General features: G+C 42.3%; 2 protein-coding genes across 4 annotated transcripts; both read right to left on the bottom strand.

Moving 5' to 3' along the window:
• Positions 1-1,949: 1,949 nt before the first annotated feature.
• Positions 1,950-7,864, bottom strand: wdr13 (WD repeat domain 13). The gene is made up of 10 exons (XM_047609001.1): positions 7,782-7,864; positions 7,163-7,250; positions 6,792-7,023; positions 6,295-6,404; positions 5,900-6,030; positions 5,500-5,807; positions 4,203-4,383; positions 3,918-4,059; positions 3,686-3,804; positions 1,950-2,779 (listed from the first exon to the last, which is right to left on the bottom strand). The coding sequence occupies exons 2-10, from the start codon at positions 7,201-7,203 to the stop codon at positions 2,595-2,597; spliced, it is 1,449 nt and encodes a 482-aa protein (XP_047464957.1). The 5' UTR covers positions 7,204-7,250; positions 7,782-7,864; the 3' UTR covers positions 1,950-2,594.
• Positions 7,865-9,523: 1,659 nt separating this feature from the next.
• Positions 9,524-23,353, bottom strand: LOC125019271 (protein-serine O-palmitoleoyltransferase porcupine-like). 3 transcript variants are annotated; one of them, XM_047603955.1, is made up of 18 exons: positions 22,910-23,351; positions 22,709-22,796; positions 21,709-21,874; positions 17,957-21,528; positions 17,133-17,275; positions 16,834-17,026; positions 16,662-16,705; positions 16,395-16,576; positions 16,185-16,315; positions 16,058-16,078; positions 15,744-15,758; positions 15,255-15,380; positions 15,068-15,168; positions 14,863-14,939; positions 14,698-14,761; positions 14,417-14,502; positions 12,319-12,429; positions 9,524-11,519 (listed from the first exon to the last, which is right to left on the bottom strand). In XM_047603955.1, exons 5-18 carry the CDS (start codon positions 17,266-17,268, stop codon positions 11,418-11,420), a joined length of 1,389 nt encoding a protein of 462 aa, XP_047459911.1. In that variant the 5' UTR covers positions 17,269-17,275; positions 17,957-21,528; positions 21,709-21,874; positions 22,709-22,796; positions 22,910-23,351; the 3' UTR covers positions 9,524-11,417. The 3 variants fall into 3 exon arrangements, with proteins under 3 accessions (XP_047459911.1, XP_047459919.1, XP_047459903.1); XM_047603963.1 differs by lacking the exon at positions 15,744-15,758 and having other exon boundaries at positions 22,910-23,353; XM_047603947.1 differs by lacking the exons at positions 9,524-11,519; positions 12,319-12,429; positions 14,417-14,502; ... (9 more) ...; positions 16,834-17,026; positions 17,133-17,275 and having other exon boundaries at positions 19,841-21,528; positions 22,910-23,350.
• Positions 23,354-24,267: the final 914 nt, after the last annotated feature.

Genomic DNA, 24,267 nt, shown 5'->3' with positions numbered 1-24,267 from the left:
ACCACAGCAAAGGCTGTCTCAGTCATTTGTGACCACTGTGCGTTATGAGGATGCCGACTGCTGGAGAGGCCTCGTTGCGGCGTCCACATGGGTTCACACATGGATGGGTTTCTTTTCTTTGATCAGCACCTGTCCGGTCTGTTTCAGACAAAGCCCAGTCCTGACCTTTCCGGGCTGCAACCATTCATTGTGTGTTCCCTCCCACACTGCCGCACATGCACGCTACACAACTCTCACAAACTTTGAGATGAAAGTAACAAGTCTGAAGGTGCTGCATTTTAAATGGGAAACTACAGGGTTTTCTCGAACACCGTGCTTTCTGGTGACCTTTTTCTAACCCATTGTAGCAGTTTTCATTTGATTGTTTATTTTACCAGCACTGCGGTGGAGCTGGAATGGAGGGAATAATGTCTTTCATGGCTGTGAAACGTCAGGCGGACAGTGTGACACTTACGTATCATTATTACAGAAGTTTCTACACAAGTATGTATTCGTTCCAACTCACGAATCAAGGGCCCCTTAAATTTATTTTGTCTGCCAGTGACTTTTGTCACACAAACTAATGCGTATCTTTCTTGTTTTTATATTAGAACATAGTATTTAATCATTATTTCCTCTTAAGGAGTTTCATATCAGGTTTATTTTTATTTTAAATGATGTTCTTTGCTGCAATCATCTCCATCAACCCAGTTACTTCATGTGTCTCGCTCCATTTATGACTATCAAATAGAGACACACTATGCTAAAAATAATCAACAATATTCTCTGCCTTACAAACCAAAACGCAGTCACAAATGATCAGCTACAACATTAAAACCACTGACAGGTGAAATAAATGGACCATTTTGTGGCAATACAATGTTCTGCTGGGAAACTTTTGGACCTGGCATTCATGTGGATGTTACTCAGACATATACCACCCACCTAGACCAGACCAGACACTCCCACAGCATAGCAAAGAGACAGCAGCCACCCCCAGCAGGATGCAGCCTGACACACACACACACAAAAATGGTTTAGGAAAAACTAAAAAAAAAACAAAAAACAAAAAAAACATGAACAGCACAAGGCGTTGACCTGGCCTCCAAATTCACTAGATCCCAAACTGATCAAGTATCTGTGGGATGATCCATAGAGGCCCCTCCCCTCAGAAGACCCATGTCCATTCTCTGATGAGTCACAGCTGTTTTATAGAGAGAACTACACAACATAAGAAATGTGCTCATGATGTTATGCCTGATGTTATTGTGTGAAGCCAGAAGCTTTGAATTTACAGCTAATGCAGTAACATGCATACGGTGACACTCTACATATACTCATCTATGTATTCACCATGTTAGTTTGATGTGTTAGCATGCTAACAGTTACCAATCAGAAGTAAACAAGTGGAGCTGAGGTTCAGGAGAGTCTTGTTAGATTTGGTTATAAAGCGACGAGTTGGGGAAACTGGATTTGGACCAGATGATGATGTAACACAAAAAGTTATGGTGTTTATCCTCTGTTTAAAATAGCTGTAAAACACGTCAAAACAATATATGTCTAAAGACATTTCACTCAAGACTATCACTTTCTACAACTAGGTGGAAAGGTAAGGTCAGCATTCAACCTAAGGGGAAGTCGCAATCAAAATGGTGGACTGACGAATAATCCACTGTAGCCTACTGCAAGGAAATGTTATTATCTGAACATTACTAAATTTTTAAGACCACAGACATGGTCAGTGATATCACAGGAACTCAGATATTATATATATATATATTTCCATGCAGTGTTTTCTTGTAGGGGAGATTCCTGGGTAGATCTCACGCTGCCACACAATGACTAATCTTCTCCTACACCGTTACGTTTGACCACCCTACTACTCCAGGAGCTTCTGACATTGGCGCCTCTACTTTTAAATTGTTCGTTTGTCGTATATTTTGTGAAGGAGGGAAGCGAAGACGTCGACCGACAGTTACAGTAGTTTATTGTGCATGTGTGAAATAAATTATATGAATCTGCAATCAGTATGAACAAACACACGCACAGATAAGTACAAACACGTAAAAACACACTTGTTTATCGTCTGTGATGATCTGATATGCCTACTGACTGTTTCTGATCTCAGTTTCATGCACATGTCTCCAATGCAAACAGGCAACTGAAAGCAAATAAGGCTGGTTTACTACACTTGATTACACTGCTTGAATAACAGTTACATAAATAGTGAACTAGATCTATGCCAGAGGGACTGTCAGTGTGATACAAAGTGTTATTTCTTTTCTGGAAGATTATGCTGCATCCCCTTCGCATGAATTCAGTCACGTCCACACACGTTGGAGGTAAGCCATGACACATGCATGGTAGTAGTGCTCTTTCTTCTCTCAACTGCAGCTGTAGGAGTACTGACACACAACCGCCCTCCAACCACATGAATTTCAAAGACATCCCTACCACCTACACAGCACGGGTTCCTATCTGATTGCACTTGAGTATCATTTACACTTATGCAGCCCCTTACATTCCAGTGAAAATCTACAGACTTGTTATTGGACGGTTAAGGAGGAGCAGGCCTTTAATATGCAGTGGATGGAAGCTTTTTATTGGTGGATCAGTCACTTTTGCTCCCGCCTCCAGATGATGACCATGCCCGTGGAATCGGCCGACGCCAGCAAACTCTCGTCACAGTTGAAGCTGACATCCAAAACCGGTCCCCCGTGACCCTGCAGCTTGTTCACTATCGCCTTGGTGTTGCGTTCGACATCAAAGAAGTAGACGCAGGCGTCCTCGCTGCCAGTCACTGCGACAGAGGGTGAAGCGCAAGAACGGAAAGTTAAATGGCAAGTAGATCTTACAAGGACTACTTGATGAATAAATGATGGCTGGCTCATTAAAACAATTCATTTTGGAGCAAAACCAAGTATCTCAGCAGTTCATCCTCCTTCTAATTGCTCTCAAGAACACAGTTCTTATTGTGACAACATTCACCAAAAATCCCCTGGTGTATTCAGTGCTTATTAGTTCATGTCCTTTTTGAAATAATTAGTCCACACCGAGAGATGGGTCTGTTAGTGTGATGGATGCGCGACTGGTTGGTTTGTAGACGTTGGGTCACGGCGGCAGCCACACATTGAGAATTTGAGCCTTAATTTGTCACACCATCTGAATTTTACCACAGGCGATCTTTGGCAACAATCACTGAGTTCACAGTGAGATCAAAGAGCCCTGGTTTGGACCAGAAACCACAGATTAAACAACATTTCCCCTGTGGTTGTCAAGTAAGATCTCAGACAGATAGAAATTGTATCATTTGTGATGGAAAGATTGTCCAGGGAATTCTTACGAGTGAGACATTACGTAAAAAACAAAAAAAATCAATACTTAAAACAATAAAATGAAGAACTGATTAATAGGGAATGATAGAGGATTAAAAGAGGAGTAATGAGAACTAGATGAGGTGGAGCAGTGCTGATAGTGATACTTTCATGTTAGCAACGTCCTGCATCCTGTAAGGAACGTTCCTGTGTTGCTAAAAGACGGCTAATTTGGGAGTTTTCATCCAAAGGCAGCAGTATGCTATTTTTGTCTGTTTTTTCCCCCTGCTAGATAGCCTGCAGCAACCAATAAACTGTGCTCTAAATTTCTATTCAAATATCACAGCAGGAACACACAGAGACCACAGCAGGAACACTAGGAGGCTTCTTACCCACACAGGCCCCCTGTCTGAAAGACATGAGGGGGCAGAAGATGCTGTGAACATGCTGGGATCCGTGCTGAATGGGGAAGCTTCTCTTCAGCTGTAGTGTTCCTTCATTGTCTACCACCCTGTCAATGGGGAGGTAAACAAAATCCAATGTGAAGTCACAAACGCACATCATGAGCCAAGATGGAAACAAAACTGCTTATTAATAAGCAGTGACTCGCCCCAACCGACTGACCTGTACAGCAGCAGCTTATTGACACAGGCGTTGACCAGCAGGGAGGGGTCTCTGGCCTCTCGGCTAATCCAGGAACGAGCAGATATGCTGCAGATGGAGCTGCCTTCACTCACCACCAGACGCTTGGCTTTGGTTAGCTTCCCTGCGGGTGAGAGAGGTGGGGGTGAGGAGAGACCAGCAGAGGCACATCAACCGGATTCCCTCTCAGACAGAGACACTAAAAATGTATCTGAATTTTAATGTGACCACGTTTCACTCTTTCAAACGGAAGTGCTCTGAGTGTACCTGTGGCCATGTCAAACAGGAAGGAGAAGATGCTCCCCCTGTCGTCCCCGGCCCAGAGGATCCTCCCAGGAGCATCAAAGGAGAGAGACAGCACGCGGCCTGTCAGCTTACTGGAGCCCCCCTTCACCTTCTTCCCAGTGGAGATGTTAACCACCTGCAGGTGGTGCTTGCTGTTTCCCACCTAGAACACAGAACTAGGAGTGAGTACCTCCTTTATTACCACAGTGCAGCACTGCAGAAAGACACTGGTTGTATGGTTTGTTTTTCTTCCTGCTACAATTCAATTCATGTTTGATGAAATGGCTCTATCTGTCCTCATAAAGCAAAGATAAGTTAAAATTACCCAAGACATTTTCCACTTTTGTTTAACTTCAAAAGGTGACATATAAGTTACTGAATACTGATCTACGTCTGTGAATTGTAAACATTCATGTTTATTACTATTATATTCACAAAAAGGCAGTGTTACATTCAATTTATCTCACAGTATTTCATAAACTTTAAATAGGAATTAAAATCTACATATGTTAGACAGACAAAATTTTCTTATTTTTTTCCCAAAATACCACAATTTCTGAACGTTTGCTGGAAAACTGAACTACACCTTTAATGTATGAAGAAAACAAGAAAGATGTTGCAGTAACACAGCAAGCGATCTGTTAGCAGATGCATGACAAGACCTGTATTTAGTTATTTTTCAGGTTTAGCCAGTGACTCTCAGTAGGAGTCCACGCTTGTCTTAACATTATTCTTCTCTTATCTGACACAGGCGCTACTGGCAACGGTTTAAGATCTCTGCATGAAAATAAATCTGCAAAAGTAAATAAATGCATAAAGCTACAACACGTACCGTAGAGTGTGATTAAAGATCAGACCTCTGAAATGTCCAACTTACACGGTAAACACTTTGATTACTGACAAATCAGTGAATTAGAGACCTCAGTGACACATGAAGCAATGCGATGTTGCAGATAATTCAATATTTCTGCTTTTAGATTCATAAAAATACTGAACTATTAATGAAAATATCCCATCTGACAATAAATGCATAAACTGAGCACAAAAGAAAAAATTTTTTATTTGTGTTTGAGGCACTGAAACAAATATTAACAGGATTTGTCCCTGCAAATAAACTGTGGTTTCCTCAAAGAAACCAGTTCAACCAGCCCGTCAACATTTTTATAGTAACACACTGAGTTCTTATCTGTTTAACTGTATAACTACAACTGTTTTTATGGTACCACAGAATCAGTCCCGGAGAATGCAGATTCACTCCATATCTGAAATGTCGACTCACCACAGTAAGGTTATTATTCATGGGCTGGAAGGTGCAGCAGAGCAACTCGCTGGATTCTGGGTCTCTGACCTCTCGGATGCACCGACCATCCTCTGTGTTCCAGATGCGCAGCGTCCCATCTAGCGACGTCGACACAATGATGTCATTGCTCAGGGACCAGGCGAAGTCTGTGACGGGACCTCCGTGACCTTTAAGGGTCACCTTCACACTGGCAGGGGGCGGGGACAACGTCATGATGGACAGGGTGCCGTCCAGTGAGCAGCAAGCGAGGAGGTGCTTGTCATCGTTGGCAAACTGCAACCGTGGGACTTAAAGAAGAAGAAGCGAGTGGAGAGTGAAATTAATCTTGATGTTTATTGTTTACCACTGAATGACCACAAAAAAACAAACTATTTCTTACCAGCGGAGTCTACATGTTGGTCAAATATGTGGTGCATGCCAGCAAAAGCATAATTTTCACTCAAGGTTGTGTCCCCTGCCATAGCGCGACTGGCCTCTGCCACTGAGGTGGGCACCAAGCTGCCCGGAGGCCTGTGGTCAGAAATGAAAGCCGCCACGTACGCATATGATCAATATCACCATCAATACGCGCCTCACATCTCTTGCCCACCGCTGACAACTCAATATAAGAGATCTCATTGCTCAGTGCGCCCGAACCAGAATTACAGCCACTAAATCGTACAAGACGCAACAGCTCAAAAGAGAAGTAAATCAAAAACGACTCGGGAGCTGTAGGCAACGAGACAAGGCGCCGGATGGAAACTGCTGATCTCCGTTTGGCACTATTCTGGGTACCTCTCATCGTAGACGGCTCTGTTCATCTGGGCCTGTAGCTGGTAGGACCCTCTGCTGACAGACCGGCGATGACCACGAGCCCCTTGAGCGCGAGGGTCCTCCTCAAAGTCCTGCCGGAGAGGAGAGTTAGCGGAGCCACGTGGGACAAAACAACTCATTGGAGTGTGAGTGTGAGTGTAGACATCACAGAAATCATTACATGACCATCAGCAACTATTAAAAAACAAAACTTACACACTGTCCATATACATATATGGGCAATGCCAGCCATTTCAACCAAGCTGCTCAGCTTAATATGCAACCAAAGTGTTGCTTGGCTATGCCGCTGATGAAATGTTTATCCTTCCAGATGGCTCTCATATGTTTTCTCCTATAGTTTCATTCCAACAAAAGATATTTTTACAACTCGTGTCCCCAATTAGTACAGACACCCCCCGCCTATTCTTTCTTCCTCTTCTACTTCCCCCCTGTTCCTTTCTGTTTCTTTTGGGTCTGACCTCCATGCGGTCCAGTGTGGTGCGGGAGCTGCGCACACTGCTGGCCCTGAAGCTGCTCTGCTCAGACAGGGGCCCGTAGCGCAGGGCCAGCAGCTGACTGCGCAGCCTCAGGTACTGCCTGCGCAGCCCTGGCTCAAAGCCACACTTGGCGTTCTCTCTGAGCAGCTGGCTGCGTCGGCGGATGTACTGAGTTCGGAACTGTGGGAACGTAGGCGTGCGGTAAGCATTGTACCTGGGGAGGAAGGGAGGGAGGGGAAAGAAGTGACACAGCGCACACAATAACTCACAAATGATCCATAAGCAATTACACAGCTGAACAGCTTCTTCATCAGTTCGGACTGTTAAAGCCCACGGCCCCTACTGAGTCTCACCTTGCGTCCACTGCCAAAACCTGCTGCCAAACTGCTGCCATTCCACAAGCACTCGGGGTTAACAGGAAGCCACTGCCAGGGCAGGCTCCTGTCAAAAACACGCAATTCAGACTTTTAATGCCAACTTTAACAGGTAATATTCACGTTCGGCCATTGTCTGAGAATACAGGTCATGGGTTCTACATTGACAGAAATGCCACATCGCCCACACCCTCCCATCCACCAGCCTTGAATCAAGGGATGCAGAATATAACGACACCATAGCGACAGGACCTTGTTACAGACTTGTGTTACGTGCCGTGAGTTTGACAACAGACAATAACCACTAATGTGACCCGCGATGATCATTTGCGGCCAGAAAAGTAGCGGTTTGGTCAGTTTTAAGCTACATATATTGCTATATTCAGCCTTCTTGACAGTCGGGAAGCTAACTTGGGTTAGCCGTTAGCAATTAGCCACCACATCGTAAGCGATTTCCTCCCGTAAAAAAAATCTGTTTTACATTCATACTCAAATGCAAATGATTAATAGATCAGCTGGCGGTTCGTAAAGAGCATACGGCGAGTGTTGTGAGCGCAGAACAACGAAACGCGGAGGAATATGTTAGAAAGCGGCTCACCTTCCTTAGCTTTTCTCCATCGCTGCTTTTTCTGTCGAGTCACGTGACTCAGAGTCACCAGCCCACTTCCTGGTGTGGAGATGCAATGATTCACAGTGTTTACATCCAGGCTACTGTTATGTCTCCAGAATGACTGGTTTGATTAGATTAAAATATACAACACACTAGGGACCGCTGTTCTATTAACATCATACTTTTATGGTATAGCATCTGTAAAAAATAGCAGAGCATGATTGATGCATTATGCTCAGATTTTTTTTGTTCTCCATACAAAAGTACAGTATCATAACAATTGTACTGCAGGTTATGGTGTATTAGAGACTATAGGGGTCTTCTCAGGGGCAAACCAATCAACTGATTAATATAAGAATACAGAGGATGGCAAATTTATGCAACAATTAATGATGCCTGCCAAAACCTCCTCTCCTGAAGTGCTGACAATGCTAAAGACCTGTTTAATGTAGTCGTGTGTAACAATAAAATCTTCCATTAGGGTTTCGTAGGATAAAATGTTATCCTCTATATAGATCAATGAGAAACAGCATGAATGATGACTGAGTGAAAATCCCAAATAAAAGATAAAATACAATATCCCTCTAACATGATGAAAGTGCTTTCTTGTCATGCACAATAGGTGAACGCACAGTTCCAGTAGGTTCACAATGGCAGTATTACAAGGTCAGCTCCGAGGTTTCGCCTGGCTCAGCAAAGATCTGCAGAGCTGTGGGGCATGCTGCTCAGCTGACAGGGCTCTTTGCTTGTTCATGGCGCTCTTTCTCGAAGGGGCCCCAGTGACAGAGCCATTCACAAGCACGGGCCATAAATGACCGGGTCAAACAGCACATTAAGCACTGCATTCTCAAAGAACGGCATCGACACTGGAGCACAGCCAAAATGCCTGGAACGAAAGGTAAGTTACATGACCCAAAACAAACAAAACAAATTTTGTTCAGTTTATTTGGACAGCAGAAGAGTTATATGTTCAATAAAATATATGAATGTGAAACATTAGTCATTAGCAGACGTGATCTTCTTGTGAAATGCTTGACACGTGAATATTTTCACTATTTTCAGGTAATAAGTCGGACAAGAAGTCAGCTACCAAGGTAGGAAAATTGCTACTAATCCAACATCCAATCTTTCCTTATTATTATCTTTTTTTTTTGCAAAACTTCATTTTTCATTTAATCTCACAGCAACCTCAGAGTCCTAAAGAGCAGCCGAAGAAAGGTGATCAGAAAGGAGATGACAGCAAGAAGCAAGGAGGTAAGCATTTATATTAATTCCTTGGTTTTCTGCGTGTTATTTTTAAATTGAATCAAATATGCGCAGACTATGTTCGTTTCAAACAAAAATAAGCTACAGTTTTGAGCAGAACTGACGTTGGACCTCAATAGGATTGAGACGCTACAATCTGGTACAGAGTGGGGAGATGAGTTGCTGTGATTGCTGTGTCCCCAGTGAAGGTATCTGTCTGTGTTTTATCCCCTCGCAGGACAGCCGAAGGGAGAGAAGCAATAACTTCCAGGCGTTTGTGAAGATGGCTTTGGAGACACTGCTGGGGTCCTGCCGTCGTAAACACGGGGGTCCTCGGGGCAGACAGGGCTGAGCGCACCTCCTCTCCCATCCACATTCTCCCCCCCAAGAGTCCGCAGACTGTGCAGTTGTGTGGCCTTGCAATACAGCATCTGCTCACCTCTCACTGAGGCATAAAGTGAACCTGATCTCTATCCATCACCATCTGTTGTTCAACCTCTGTTCCTGCCCCTCCCTTCTCAACCTTTCTCTGTCCCCTTCCCCACACTGTCCTCTTTCGCTTATTGGATGCTCGGGAATAGAATCCAGGTTAGACGTGGATCATGGCTTTGAGCAAAAAAAACACACACGCACACACACAAAAAAAACTGTTCAAATCCTTCCTCATCTCACTCTCACTCCACAATTAACAGTAAATACACTCTTTTTGTAAATAATGATTCAAATAAATTATTTCTTACAGCAGTCCATGTGCATCCGAATTTTATTCTTACCTCACCTCTTCCATCTCAGAAATGTTCACATCGAATTAAACAAAGACAGCATTCCAGGTTTCATGTAAAATTTTATAAAAATATCACAGGTGTATCAGTGCCTTCACATTTACAGGGACGAAACCTAATATAAATATCGGAGAAATATTTAAAATATTTGCTGTACTGATTGGGCCTGCAGGGACTGAGCGCTTCCTCTCAGGCGTGAAGGAACATTCAGGCTCTAATCTAACACCACATCTTAGTCAAGAAGCAAATCCTTTGTCGTCCAAGTATCTCCGAGAAAGATACAGACAGAATATGATCACGATCTGATGCTCACGCTCATCCATCACGGGATCATGACTTACATAAAGGAATAATTAAAGAAGTTATGTAGTAGAAATCTGTACTCAAGGATGAATATTTAAACACTGCAGCGTACTGCATAAGTTCAATTGAAGTCTGCAATATAAAACTGAAAGAGAAGTTTAAACATTTACACTCAACAGTAGTACCCTGATTCTAAACTTTTATTTTCAGAGGAAAAAAAGTTTTAAATACTATTAAGAACCTCTCTGAGTAAATAATTAGATTTAGGGGAAGTATCAATGTAACACAAAATATAATACAAACACCATTTAAAAAAAACTCCACCACAAAAATGAAAAATTCATTGACTTACTGAATAATTTTCTTTATCTAAAAGTCACTAAAGGGGGAAATCTTTACTCCTGACCGTAAGATCGCCGCCTCATAACCCTAACCTGTGCTCTTCAATTCAAAAGTAAACCTTTGTTGTCTTACGCATGCTCAAGAGACGAATCCTGTCAAAGGGTGCATTGAACATATTTCTCACTTCCAACAAATCCCATGAGAAGACTAAAAAACAGTGAACTGGATCTACTATCCACCATCATCTATGTTATTAAGGACTCAACTCAAAATAATCCACAGCCACTTTAGGATCTTTTAGCCTTTCCCTAAAAATCAAAGCATACAGAGCCTCAGGTAAAAAGCCACAGACAGACGAGCTGGGATAACAGAAAGTATTGCATTATTGATTTGGGTCATTTCATGGGATTTGCTGACTATAAGAAGACTACAGAATACCACCATTTTTTTTTCCGTCAGACCTAAAACTATGATGTAAAACACTTGAGGTGAAGGGGAAAACACATCTGGAGGACATCTGCTGCATTGGAAACCTAGATAATGGGCTCTATCGTGTGTGTGTGTGTGTGTGTGTGTGCAGAAAAGAGCAGCCGATCTCCGCCATGCTGATAGGTATTGATTGTGACTCACAGTGAGACGCTGGTAACTGCTGTCACGACATGAGGGCTCGACAACTGCGGCTCAGACAAAAAGGATGCGTTATGGGGGCAAGTACGGAGAGGCAGGCTATCGTTTCATGGATATCAAAACTAGTCCCCAGCAGGTTAGAATAATAGATTACCCAGCCAACATGCGGCGCGACCTGAACACTGAGTGCCGGTTTATTGTTGCGTACAGGTTGATTCTGTTCTCTTCGGTCCGATGACGGATAAAGTCACAGTGCAGAAGAGGAGAATCGGCTTCACATCACACATTATTGCTTCCTTCACTCTTTCTTTGCCCCCTCCTGTTATTAGAGGATGAGGCGATAAAATATCCAGCATCCAAACGTGACCCAGTGGCTGGTCCAGCTCAGCTCTGACCACTTCTGAATGGTATGATGGGTGATGTCGTCCTGTGGGGGGCAGTACGTACAATGTCAGCTCAATAAGAGGGAGTAGAGTATCACCTAAAAAAGATCCCTACAAATAAATGATAACAAATATTTGATTACAGTCATAAGAACAATATTTCTTCAAAGATTTGATCTTCTGATCAAAGATTCCGACTTATGGACATAGACATTTAATAAAATGATCCGATAATACGTGTGTGTGTACATGAGCCAAAAAAATTTCGACACTTAGTTCTGTGTCATCGTTCATCTATGCAAACAGACCAGATCTGTTTTGCTACTTCCATGTTTCCCACTCTTCCCACATGTGGCGCAAATTTGCAGAAAGATTTGATTCAGTCCAACCAGGAAAAAAAACGATGAGATCAACCATTCACACAGTTATAAAGTGCTAATATTTTCTCATTGGACTGATAGTGACAGCGCTTCACATAGTGTGCTGTAAGTTTTAAGAGAGGCTGTACAGTATATACACTACAGTATGCAGTACAGATTACACTACAGTACACAGTACAGATTACACTACAGTATGCAGTACAGATTACAGTACACAGTAACTCAGTCTTCTGAACAAGTTGCAACTTCCAGTTTCAGCGTGACTCACAGCTATTTGCATATAAGACACAACTCCTGTTTGCCCATATGGTATTTGAGCAGCTTCCCCAAGAATTAATTATTTATGTGTAAGGACAAAGTGTTGTTAATTTTGTCTTCTGAATGCCATTTATATGATTTCTTATTCATTTTCTCATATTTCAAAAAAGGTCCTTTATAGGTTTCCTACATTCTCCTATCTTACCTCATCCTCCTCCATGTAGTCCACACTGGAGTTGAACACGGAGCCCAGGTACGTCAAGTGGAGTATTGCTAAAGCACTGAATGCTACGTTAATGATGTACACCCATAGCTCCTGTAATGAGAGAAGAAATTATGTAAGTACGAGGAACTTCCTTATTTTTCATGTACATATATCCATAGTATTTTCACCGTAACATGTTGTTTTTTGAAATGCTATATTTTCAGTAATTTTTTTTTTACAAACACCTGATAAAGAATATGTATTTTTGCCAAATTTTATTTAAAAATATAAAGTAATACTTCTGATTTGACATCACAATTTTAGGTTTTGGTGTATCTTTGTTTAAATAAGACCAGGCTGCTTTTCCTTGGCATACATCATTATTCCCCGCTGCCTGGGGCTCTGATCTGTGCAATGTAAAGGATTTTTGCTGGACATCTTGCCAGCACCTCACCCCACCCGATGGCCACACTCACTCACTGATAAATTAGGTGCATAGTCATCCATATGATATTCACTTAGCTTTCCATTGTTAGTCCTAAATCAGGTTAAATCACGATGAAATATGATTTAATTCTGATATTTTTATCCATGTGGATGATAACAAAGAGCCAAAGAGCACCTCTGAATGCTAACTAGGCCAGAAGTAGGCTTCCTCTGAGCACCTCCTGCTCTTACAGGAAGTGCCAGTAATCCCTGTGCCATTTGCACACATATAATAGCTGGAAGAAAACCAAGCTCAGTATAGAACATGTTAAAAAAAAAACACCACAGCTTTTTCGGATTTAAGATTTGTATATGTGCATATTGTTCCGGTGGTTTAAAATGAGATGAAAACGAACAGACCAATCAGAAATGAAAATAAACACCATAAAGAAACATATAGCCCGGAAGTAAGGAGTAGCTACGAGCCTAGGCATGTCTAATACTTATAATATATTACAATCCTATAGTGCAGTAAGTAACACTAAAATATGAACAATTTCCACTTTTCCACATTTTTTTCATTACTTAATTAATGTTTGTTTAAGTTGATTAAACAAACACAATTTAATTCTGAAACAAAACCTTGCTGTGTTCAGTCTTTTTTTTTTTTTTTGCTAATTTAAACTGTCTTTGAGCTGTAACATACCCTGAAATTGATATCAGTTTGCTCAACTTACAAATCTCAGTAAGAAAATAGTGCTGTCAAACGATTAAAAATTTTAATGAGATTAATAACAGGGTTGCTGTGGATTAATTTCGATTAATCACGATTAAATATCATTAATTCTTAATCTATATTAATCACATTTCATTTTGCATAAGCAAACAGACTCAAGAAAGAAGGGGATATATCTGCATTTAATGTGTTGATTAAATGGTTTCAACAAAACAACTTGAAACAACTGAACTGCTTTTTGTCTTATTTTAAAGCAACATTTGTCCACATTAATGTGTCCTTGTTGCTACTTATATCCAATGTTGCTGGAACTGAGCAACGCTGTTTGCAGGAGTGGATACATATTTGCAAGCCAGCATTGCCAGCTTGTCTTTGTTTTGGTTTGTCTCTGTGAAGCTGCATTAGCCAAAGTGCTAGCAGAATCCCTGACTAACATATGCTGGGTGTTGATGTGCTATTTTCAGCTGGAAATGCTTCTGTGAAAAGAAAACTCCTTCCCTTCCTGTAAAGCGTGATAATACTTTATGTTGGTCCACTGTTCCGTCTTGTTTTTTTGTTTTTTTTGTACTCAAATGTCCCATGTAGAGGACGAGCGTGCTGTGTGTGTGACAGGCAGCAGAATCAACCAATAAAGATGGAAGACTTAGCGTCTTCCATCTTTATTGATTGGATCAACTGCACATTTGCACATGCGTGATGGTAACTCTACTTGGATAAACTGCCTTAAATGCGGTCAGAATCATTCTGAGCTGCAGATGGATTAACTGCGTTAAAGTTTTTAATCAGATTAATCGTGACGATGGATTAATCTGAGGTAATGCCTTGTGCATCTACTATTCCTTTAACATTCATGGAGATCTGAAGAGCTTCCTGCAAATTATAGCTGTACGGTAACAAGGGTCCTTTGTTTCACCGCAACAGAGAGGTACGTGTTACCTTTTTGTTCTGGTGAGTGCAGTTCGGCTGACACTTCTTTGACAGAATACAGGCGTTAAAAATGGCTGCAAGTCTCTTCCGCAAGACTGAAACACAAAACAAAGCCTTAGAACAAAACCGGGGAACAAGCTCTTATCCAAACAAATTACAATCACGCGACTGTGAGCACAAAACTGCATATCACAGAGAGCACAATTAACTGTTATGACAAAGCTGAGCACGTTCGCTCAATAGAAATGTACTAATGTGAAAGAGGAGAAAAACATTAAACAGACTCTTACCATGCTCGATGTACGTGATGAACCCCAGAGATATGAGCACTGCACCCAGATGAAAACTCAAACCCTGTCAGACACAAAGGAGTTTGGATCAAAACAAACCGCTTGTTGACAGTAATACTGCACATTAACAGAGTTAACGATGTGAGACTTCCAGGTGGTCCTCACATGCAGAAGGGCGCTGGCTGTGTACGTCACCATGATGGCGGAGAACGTGCCGAATCTGAGCGCGCTCTTGAACACATCTGCGAGATGAGACCATCGGCTTGCATGAGAACGTCTGTTTAAACGAGCCATCATCATTCCATTCATGATGACAAAGAAAAACAAAAACTGCTGCCGTCGAGCAACCGCTTCTAAGATTAGGACTCACAGGTGTGCAGAAAGCGAGACATGGGCAGGTTCCACGACGTCACCACCTCCACCATCGACCGAGGAAACTCTATACTGAGGGGCTTGGATACGGTCATATCCCTACGGGAGAAAATGTAAAGGGTTCTGTTATATATGTGAATGAAGAGAAACGCACTTTATCTTAACAGTGCTCACGCAGTTCTGACCATTTGAGGTTTTCCTTCTCTTCCGTGAAGCCGGCCCCGGCGAGAGTAGTAGTAGTCTCGCTCAAGTAGCCAACAAAATAATTGCTGAAGTGGAACGACATTGTGTTCTCATACGCCAGCAACCACCTAATGAAAAGACATGAAAAAGTCAGAAACAACCTAATTTCAGATAAAGCCTAACTACCTACTATATGTGTTCTATAATAAACATGGCCCAGTGCTATTTATAAATACACATTATTATTATTATCATTTTGCATTCAATATTAAGCTATCCCTTTACTAAAATATGTTGTATTCATGTTAATGTCTATTTAAAGAAATTTAAATTTGAGGGGGAAAATTAAAAAACATATAAAAAATGTTTAATCAACCAAAGATTTTGCGACCCCTCTGCAGTACCTCCGCGCACCCCCTGGGGGTCACGGACCCCCTGTTGAACAGGGGGTCTACAATGTAGAAGATTTCACACCAGAATAAAACACCTACTTTGCCACTGTGCCTCTGAGAAGCATTGGAATGAAGAGAGTGTTAGTTAGTGACACGTTTCATTTGAACAAACAAACAGCTTCAGTGACTCGCCTTGTGATGAGCTACATCTCATGAAGTTTTTAAGGATGTGAAACAGTTGTGATAAATGAGACGGTGAGAGGTGGGGCTCCTGGTACGCATGCAGCTGCACACAGAGGGGCGAATGGTGTGGATGCGGGTGAAGGCTTTGCAGAAGACAAGCATGCAGTCGAAGAGTGAATATTATGTGGAGAGAACAATGTTCAGAGTCAATGAGGTGGAAAAGTCATTACCTGATCTTTCTCCTCTTTTTGCTGCAAACAAAGCAGGCAACAGAAACATTACCCTACAGATGAATCAGCCCGAGCCATCAGCGTCGAAGAACACATTTGGGTGTGTGCATCTCTGCGTTCTGCTCACCTTCGTAGCAGCTTGTCCCCATAGACGGGGATGAAATAAGGGAAGAGGTAGGGCGCCACGCAGTTAGAAATCACGAGGCAGATCTGGCTCTTCACCCAGCTAACAGACACTTTGAAAAGCCACGAAAAACTCTGAGGGGAAGATTAAAAACAAAGACTTGAACACCCCTTACATGCCTCCTCTTATAAAAAGATACCGCTTCACACTTACCAGCTTACGTCCTTCTAAAGCCTCTTTGTAGCTGTTGAAGCTGATCCAGGGGCCGAAGATGACCGTGCCCACAAAGTAGATGTAGCCCATGAACTCAATGGGGGAGGGCACGCTGGCCACGACACCTCTGTCCAAGTCGAAGGCCAAAGAGATGGCCTTCATGGCAACCACCATCTGTGAACCTGGTGACAGCAGCAGCGCTCAAATAGTCGCTAAGTATCAAAATAAACAGTCGCATTTATAATTCCCTCAGGAAACATAGTTCACCTCTCATCTTGTGCCAGTTGGTGGTATCCATCATATGCAGCTCTCTGATGAAAACAGATACGATTTTTTACAGTTCTGATGCAGTTCTCATGCAGAATTTAAAGAGTTAGCTTCAAACGGCGACTTGATGTGTGTCACTAAACTCTCAGGTGTCTGAGGAGGACGCGCTTACCCCAGGAGCAGGTAGATGAGCACGGTGATGGAGAGGAAGGTGCCTCTGATGGTAGAATGACGGCACAGGAAGAGGAAGAGGTAGCACAGGAGGCTGAGAAGCACCACCCAGATCATGTGGAGCTCAAAGAACAGGTAGAGGGTGTAGAAACCTCCGGCCATTGTGCCCAGGTGTTTCACAAAAGACGGGAGACCTGGGGTAGCAAGGCAAAAGCAATAAAACACAGGACAGCACACGAGGATGCGAGCAACGTGAAGAGTGAACAACAACGAATGGGTGCAAAATAACTGGACTCTCACCCAACATCCAGAGAAGCCGACACAGCAGGCAGATAACCAGCAGCTGCCATACTTGCTCCAGGCCCTGCTGAGCGGTGGGCAGCAGGCAGCCATGAGCAAGCTCCTGGAAAAACTTCTGTCGGCTGAACGCTCCCATCACTAGACTTTAAAAGCAGAGGGAAGCCAAACGCTGCCTTTAACGTGGATCCATGTTTGTGGCTTGTAACGCTGTAATCCGTGCATTTAGGCAATCATGTGCAGGCAAGCACAATCTGCTCCCTAAACCACTGTCAACACACAATTTCAAACTTCAAGTCCCAGCATGCAAAGCAGCTCGCTTCTCAAATCTGTGCAATAGGTGCAAGAGTTTCAGCAAAGGTCCTTTAATGTTGGTGATAACATTCGTGTCCAAATATAGATCAAATCACATGTCCCTCTTTTAATAAATGAATAGCAAATATGCAAAAATGATGAAGACTGCATCAACAGAAATCAGGTCATGTGATCGCCCACTCTAGGCATATGTATGAAGAATATTAAGACACATGCTATTCTGCAAGGCATGCTCTCTCCGCAATGCAGTCGACCGAGGGGATGAGTTGACTCACAGCTGCTCTCCCACAACAGCTGCATTAAGAGCACCGTGCCTTCAAGCGTATGCATCTTAACTATATGCAGGGAATGGCAGAGGCAAAGGTTCCTAACCATGCCTCAGTTCCCCAGAGGGATTAATAGTCTTTTTTACCAACATGCTTCAGAGCTGTCCCCCAGCCCCCCCTCACATCAGAAACAGCTAACCGGACGCCAACGACTGTGTCAGTAAGTATTCACTGGTAAAAACTCACCCTATCAGAGCAGCAGCAGCAGATTTGTCCCCGTGTCTCCGCTCAGCTGCTTCTCCGTCCCCTTTCCGGTCAGCCGCTGTGTTTTAAGCAAACTCGGTCCAGATGATGCATATCTGGATGACTCCCATTGTCACAGCATCAGCACCACTGGCCTGCCATCTACGAAGCTACGCGAAGACGCGTCGACCAATCGTGTTTGGGGTTTCGGGACGCGAGCCAATCGCTGCTGTCGCTGGGCTTGGATGACGGCCGACACGTCCAATCAGAACCGTCGCCCACCGCCGCCGGTGAGTCCGGACCAATGAGACGTGTACAGCGTGCAGACGGATAGATGGACGGATGGATGGATGTGGTGCAGCAGGCTTCGGGGGAATGCCGTCCGGATATGAGTTATAAAATCAATTTAACTTTGCTTTTGTAGTTTGATAATAGATTCAGTCGTTTTCATTTAACCTATCCCATTTGATTGCATCAATGCAACGCTTCTCAGTTTATTTGCTCCATACAAATAAAGGGAAATGTTTCCACTATCCAACGAGGAACTAATGACCTTCATAACAGGATCTTATTATTTAATAACTAATCACTTATACAGTACAATTATGCAAAGTCACACATAAAGTACAACGACTACTCTTAACAATAACAATAATAACCCATCTGATCCGCAGCTACTGTACGTGTATTAATGCACTGTACTTTAAACATTGACAAGTTACTGCACCATTGTGTCTCTCATTCACCAACCACTCCTGTCACACATCAGGACACTTCAGCATGCGGTAGAAAGCCGGGGATCAAAGCACCAACCCTGCCACGGTCTCTGCCTCAGAGTCTACAACGACCCATCAAGTCAGCAGTTGTGAGAGGCAATAAATGATTAATCAATTCATTTCACCAAGGCGCTGACAGGTTAAAAACACCAGAGAGATTTATCTCAACCTGGCAATGGTTGTTTCTATAAAAGCCTTATGATTAAGACCTTGACTGAAAATTTATTTCTTCCATTATTCATCTTCACAACCAAAGAAGCATTTCACTGCACAGGTTGTATTATTAAGCAGTAGTGCTATGCGGCATTTGGGAGTAAAAGGTACTTTGACATCTATGTTTTGGTTAACAGTAAAGCCAGCAAATGAAAGGACGGACGTGCCTTTCGTCATTGCGCCGTTGTCCTTTTTTGTGCAGTCAGACTGTATCGCAGCTCACGGAACAAACCAGTGATATTAATTCAAGATGACACTCTGATAGGATGAGTCCAGGAAAAGCAGGCAGACACTTTTGGGGTCAATTTAACAATAGTGCCACCACCAGGACAGATCTCAAGACATATAGTGTGGTTATTTCATCAAATGTTATGTAAGGACTATATGTCAGACGTAACGCCTGGTGTACTGTTTATTTCTTTCATCCCTCGTGATGCCCTGTTGCCGTCACAAATGCAGTGCCTTTGTAGTTTAAGGTGTCCTCAACCTCGGAGGACGAAGTATTTTAGACAAATTCACCGACAGTCAACATACAAAAACACCATTCTCAATCTTGATATCATTTTGTTGGTTTAAAAGCTATTTAAAAACTCAAGAGTAGGTCACTGTGTTGCATCCAAAGCTGCACACACTAAAGTGAATGCAATCCAGTGTAGTATGTTTGACACGTGTCTCATCAGAGATTCTAGGCTGCAGATCAGCTGCCCTGCAGCCAGCAGAGAGCTAGTGTGCTGCTTGCTAACAGTGTAGCAGGTTAGACACTTGTTGTACTGGGAAAAACATGTCTCTAAATGGTAGCTTATCACCCTGCCTTCTGCCACTGCTAGATACACACACAAGCCAGCTCATTTGCTGGAACAGCTACATTTGAGCACGTGTGGAAAGACAATAATGCACATTCTGTTCAAATACAGTATATTTCTGTAGTATAAAACAAACAATCTCCGTGTTTCCACTTAGCAGAGGTAGATTAGAAAACTGAATCCAGTGGTAATTCTTACCTGGCTGTCGGGATAATATTATTGGTCCTGTTTGGAGAACAGTTCATCCCCTCACACACTAAAAGGGATTATTACCTCACAAATTGCCAAGTACAGAATATAGTGTGCAGCTCAAATGCCATCGGGTGCAATTTTACAATCCAGGTCAGTTACATTCGACGTAAACAATATTTATACAACCTTAATGTCTCACAGTAAAAAAAAGAAAATAGCAGCAATACAGGTTAAACTAAATAAATCAATGTGCTCTACAAAGTTAGGCCTAACTAACGAAAGAGTAAGCAAAACATGTGCTTCGTGCCCCAAAGGCAGCAGAAGCATAATAGTAAAACAAGCTTATATTTGAGGAATATTTACAGAACAGCTTATAAACTTGTTGATACAAAGAACCATTCCTAGTTTAGTAGTGAAGTGTGAAAGACATGCAAGTCTGAGGGTAAGGTTAAACTGTAGCTGAAGTACAGGATTGGTCCTCAGCTTCAATCTCGATCTCAAGGTCATAGGCAATCCTCCCACTTTCTTCTTGTTTGACCCTGTCCTTGTTTGGAGAAATCATCAGCGGCTCACACGGTTCCTCCTTCACAGTATTTACAATCTTAACAGACGGACGAACCGAGTTTTGCCTCTTTAAAATGTATTCATAATTTCTTTTAACCTCAAGTAGCGCTGATGTGAGGACCTGAGGTGAAAAGATCGTCAGTGATGATGGCAGCTGTGGATGTTGCGGGAGATGGGGCTGAACAAAATTGGCAGGGTAGTCAGGCACTGGCTTGAGCTGAAATATGGTACCTGGTTTCCTTGAGTATCTGAGTTTTGGAGAGGGTGGACAGGGCATAAGAGAGGTTTCCGTCGGCATCAACACGGGGAATTCTGATGAGATTCTTGTGTGTGAGGCTGGAGGTGGCATCTTAGAGTTGTTAGATAAAACTCCAAGGACAGGGGAGGTAGGTTTAACTGTTGGTAGAGAAGAAGTCATTTGAGGTGTAACAGTTTCTGAGCTCTGAGAGTTGTCAAGCATTTCCATCACAATGCTTTGCTCCAGCTCGCTTGGCTCCAGCTCATTCAACTGAGGTTCAGCGATGAAAGACTCATCCTCAGACTTTGCATTAGCTTCAGCTTGAGGCAGATATAAAATGTGTTTGTGGCGCTGGCAGAACAGCATGCCACACCAGATGCACTTCCTGCCATCTTTGACGTGGAGCAGTTTGTGCCGCTTGAGGCGGTGGATGGTGGCAAAAGATCGATCGCACATGTTACACGGAAAGGAAGGCTCATGAGGACAGTGGTGTTTGGTGAAATCAGCGTGACTCGTGAAACACTTTCCACAAATGTCACACGTCAGATCTTCATGCAGTTGCCTGTGTTTTAGAAGCTGGGACACAGTAGCAAATATCTGGTTACAAACCTCACAGAGGTAGCCACCTGTGTGCGCTATTACAGATTTTAGGAGGACAACAGGATTCATTTTGCCAAGCTCTGAGAGGCCTGCAGGTGGTTCAGATGGTAGGAGTTTGGTTTGGTTGGTCGTTTTGTCAGCCTCTTCAGATAACGGTTCAACCTCATCAGATAAGATAATTTTCCCTTCCTGGAAAACATACATAGAAAAAACTTTAATGTGGGAAAGAGAGAGCAAAGAGAGCAAAAGTTTCCTCTTATAACACATCTCATGAAATGACTACATCAAGCCTTCCAAACACAACAGCCACAAAATAAAGTCATGTCCTGTAATCCAAAAGCATGAGGAAATACTAGTTGTGCCTGCTACCTCTGGCAGTGATGGCCTTGGTGGTGTTTGCATTTCTTCTGAATGTTCAATTTCATTTTCCTTTAAAAGCGAGGACGGGAGGTCGTCAGGAGAATCAGATCTAGGTGGAGTTGTTTGTTCTGCTGCATTGACTGTACGGCGGCGACTTTTTCTACAACCGTAAAACCTTTGGGAGAAAAACAAACTGATCTGAACACAGGAGTATAAACATGTTATATATTTTACATTTTAATTTTTTATGGAAATATGTAACCAAAGGAGAAAAGAATGAAGGGATAAAAAGCACGTTGATTAGCTATTCCACCACTATAGAATAGTAATGGTAATGCATATGGCGAGAACAACGATACCTTTTCTAATGTGCATTATGTGCCCCACACTTGGCAAAGTGCTGCAGAAAACGTACACACATTTCAGCTACGATAAATACAAACCCTACTTTTTCTAATGATATCTCATACCGGTATGCAAATAGTTTTCAGTGCATACAAAACCACAATGTGGATTGCAGTGTTGATTGACAGGGATTTTGTGACATGTGATTACGTTGCAATTACTAATAAGTAAACATGTTATTTATCCAGACAGATGGTGAACATTTTAGATGGTATCAAAAAGATGCTTGTTTCCATAAATGCTTTTTTCCCTACTTGTTCTATTGGGCTTGGTTGTGATAATGTAATGTCTCCAGATACAGAAACTGTCCAGATGTGCTTGAGCGGCATTTTCTGCTACAGTGTCAAGTTGCTTTCCACCACTCTCCTGCTCCTTTAGGAAGCTAGCAGCAGTGTTTTACTACACATTTGGAGCAGCCTGTACTGTGTTGTTGTCTTTTACGTTAGAGGCATTTTGCTTTAACGTTTTCTACTTCAATACAGTGTGTGTCACTGCAGGCACTGTGACTTGCATCATAAATACAGTGAGATTTTACAGTGTGTGCTTGAAGACGTTGCCCTATCTCAATAGCAGTCATCTAACAACATTCATTTACTTTTCTTACCATTTCCTTTTTTTCTTGGGACTCTCTTTAACGCGTGTAAACACCGAAGGCACAAAGTCAGGATTGTCGTGATCCATAGACGCTTCTCCTTTAAAACACACACGAAACGTTTTTAGGGAGGGAACACAAGATCTTCCATTAAATCAACCTATTCCAGTCAATATATTTGAGAGCCTGGTGGTTTTCTACTAGTAACGTTACCTGATATGAAATGAGCGCCACAAATACGAGCATGTAGTTTGAGCTTCTCGGTGCTGCCGTTCGCTTGTTGTATTACTTGCAGCCATAAACGTCTCCGGTTGGCTTGAAACGGCCGAGACCCGGACGGTATCCTGTAAAATTTGAGGCTGCTGCCTGTCGAATGTCGACTTTTACAACCAACCACGCAACAAGCCGACATTTTGCTTTAAACGTGTTGCTTAAGTGTTTAGCATTTGTTAAGGAAGTTAAGGAAGAAAACAAAACTCGACTTCCGTTGCCAAGATGCGCGCGCATCCTCGACGTCTACGTCACCCAGGACCATGGTTTATTTTAACGTTGAAGTTAGGTTCAAACAGTAACACTAATCGAGATATTTTACGTTTCCGGTCCGATCTGCCTCAATTATTTGAGAACTACTGACAAAAACAACAGCTTAAGGAGAACTCTATGGTCCCAGTGAGTCTGTTTGTACGTGACACACAGCACCACCACCACCACCACCACACAGTGTCCCACTGAGGACCCCTACTGGTTGGTGCAACACCGACAGCTGTGACCCCTCAGATTCTGTAACCGGAAATGTTTCTTTTAATCAAACCTTACCAAAAACAAAAAGAGACACGCACCGAGCAATAAGACTGAAAACTGTCTGGATCTGTAGTGTTTATTTTTATTGATAGTTTTGAATAATTTAATGTAGTCTTTCTTCTTCAAACCCCTTTACCATACAGTAAAAAGTAATAAACCATTATTTTAAAAAATAGACATCCGATCGATCCTTGAACAGGTATAACACTGTCTGACCTGAGTGACCAAATCACTTTCAATCAAATGTGCTGAAATACAATAAACAATGTTTAAAAAAGATGCACAAATCCTAATTCCTTTATGGAATAACAGCAACAACCTTACAACCATTTTACATATGCATATGAAAATAGCTTCTACAAGGTCAAAGTATGAAGATTAATTCTATTACTTCTTGCATCTGCTAAAAAAAAAAAAAAAAAAAAAAAAAAAAAAAAAAAAAAATCACCAGCTTCTTTACAACAATATATTTTATGTGTGAAGCAGAGTAGAGATGGAAAAAATAAGTGGCATGTTTTTATGTGACATTTTGCAGCCAGATTTTGTTCTGGGGGGCATTAGCATGCAGCTCTGTCTGTTCTCAAGGATTAAATGTCCTTGGTTCTGTCAATAAAGATTTTATTGGCATAATTTTAAATCAATCAATTGAGCAAACCCAGAGTGTCTTCCCAAATAAATCCAAGGAAACTTTAAAAAATGAAACATTTTAATAAAAGATTTCCTAAACAGTGTCACACATAACAGCAGCTTTGGCCATTAACAAACCACAC

The sequence above is a fragment of the Mugil cephalus genome, chromosome 1 (assembly GCF_022458985.1).
Source record: "Mugil cephalus isolate CIBA_MC_2020 chromosome 1, CIBA_Mcephalus_1.1, whole genome shotgun sequence".
Lineage (NCBI taxonomy): Eukaryota > Metazoa > Chordata > Actinopteri > Mugiliformes > Mugilidae > Mugil > Mugil cephalus.
This window is presented reverse-complemented; position numbering and strand designations above follow the sequence as displayed.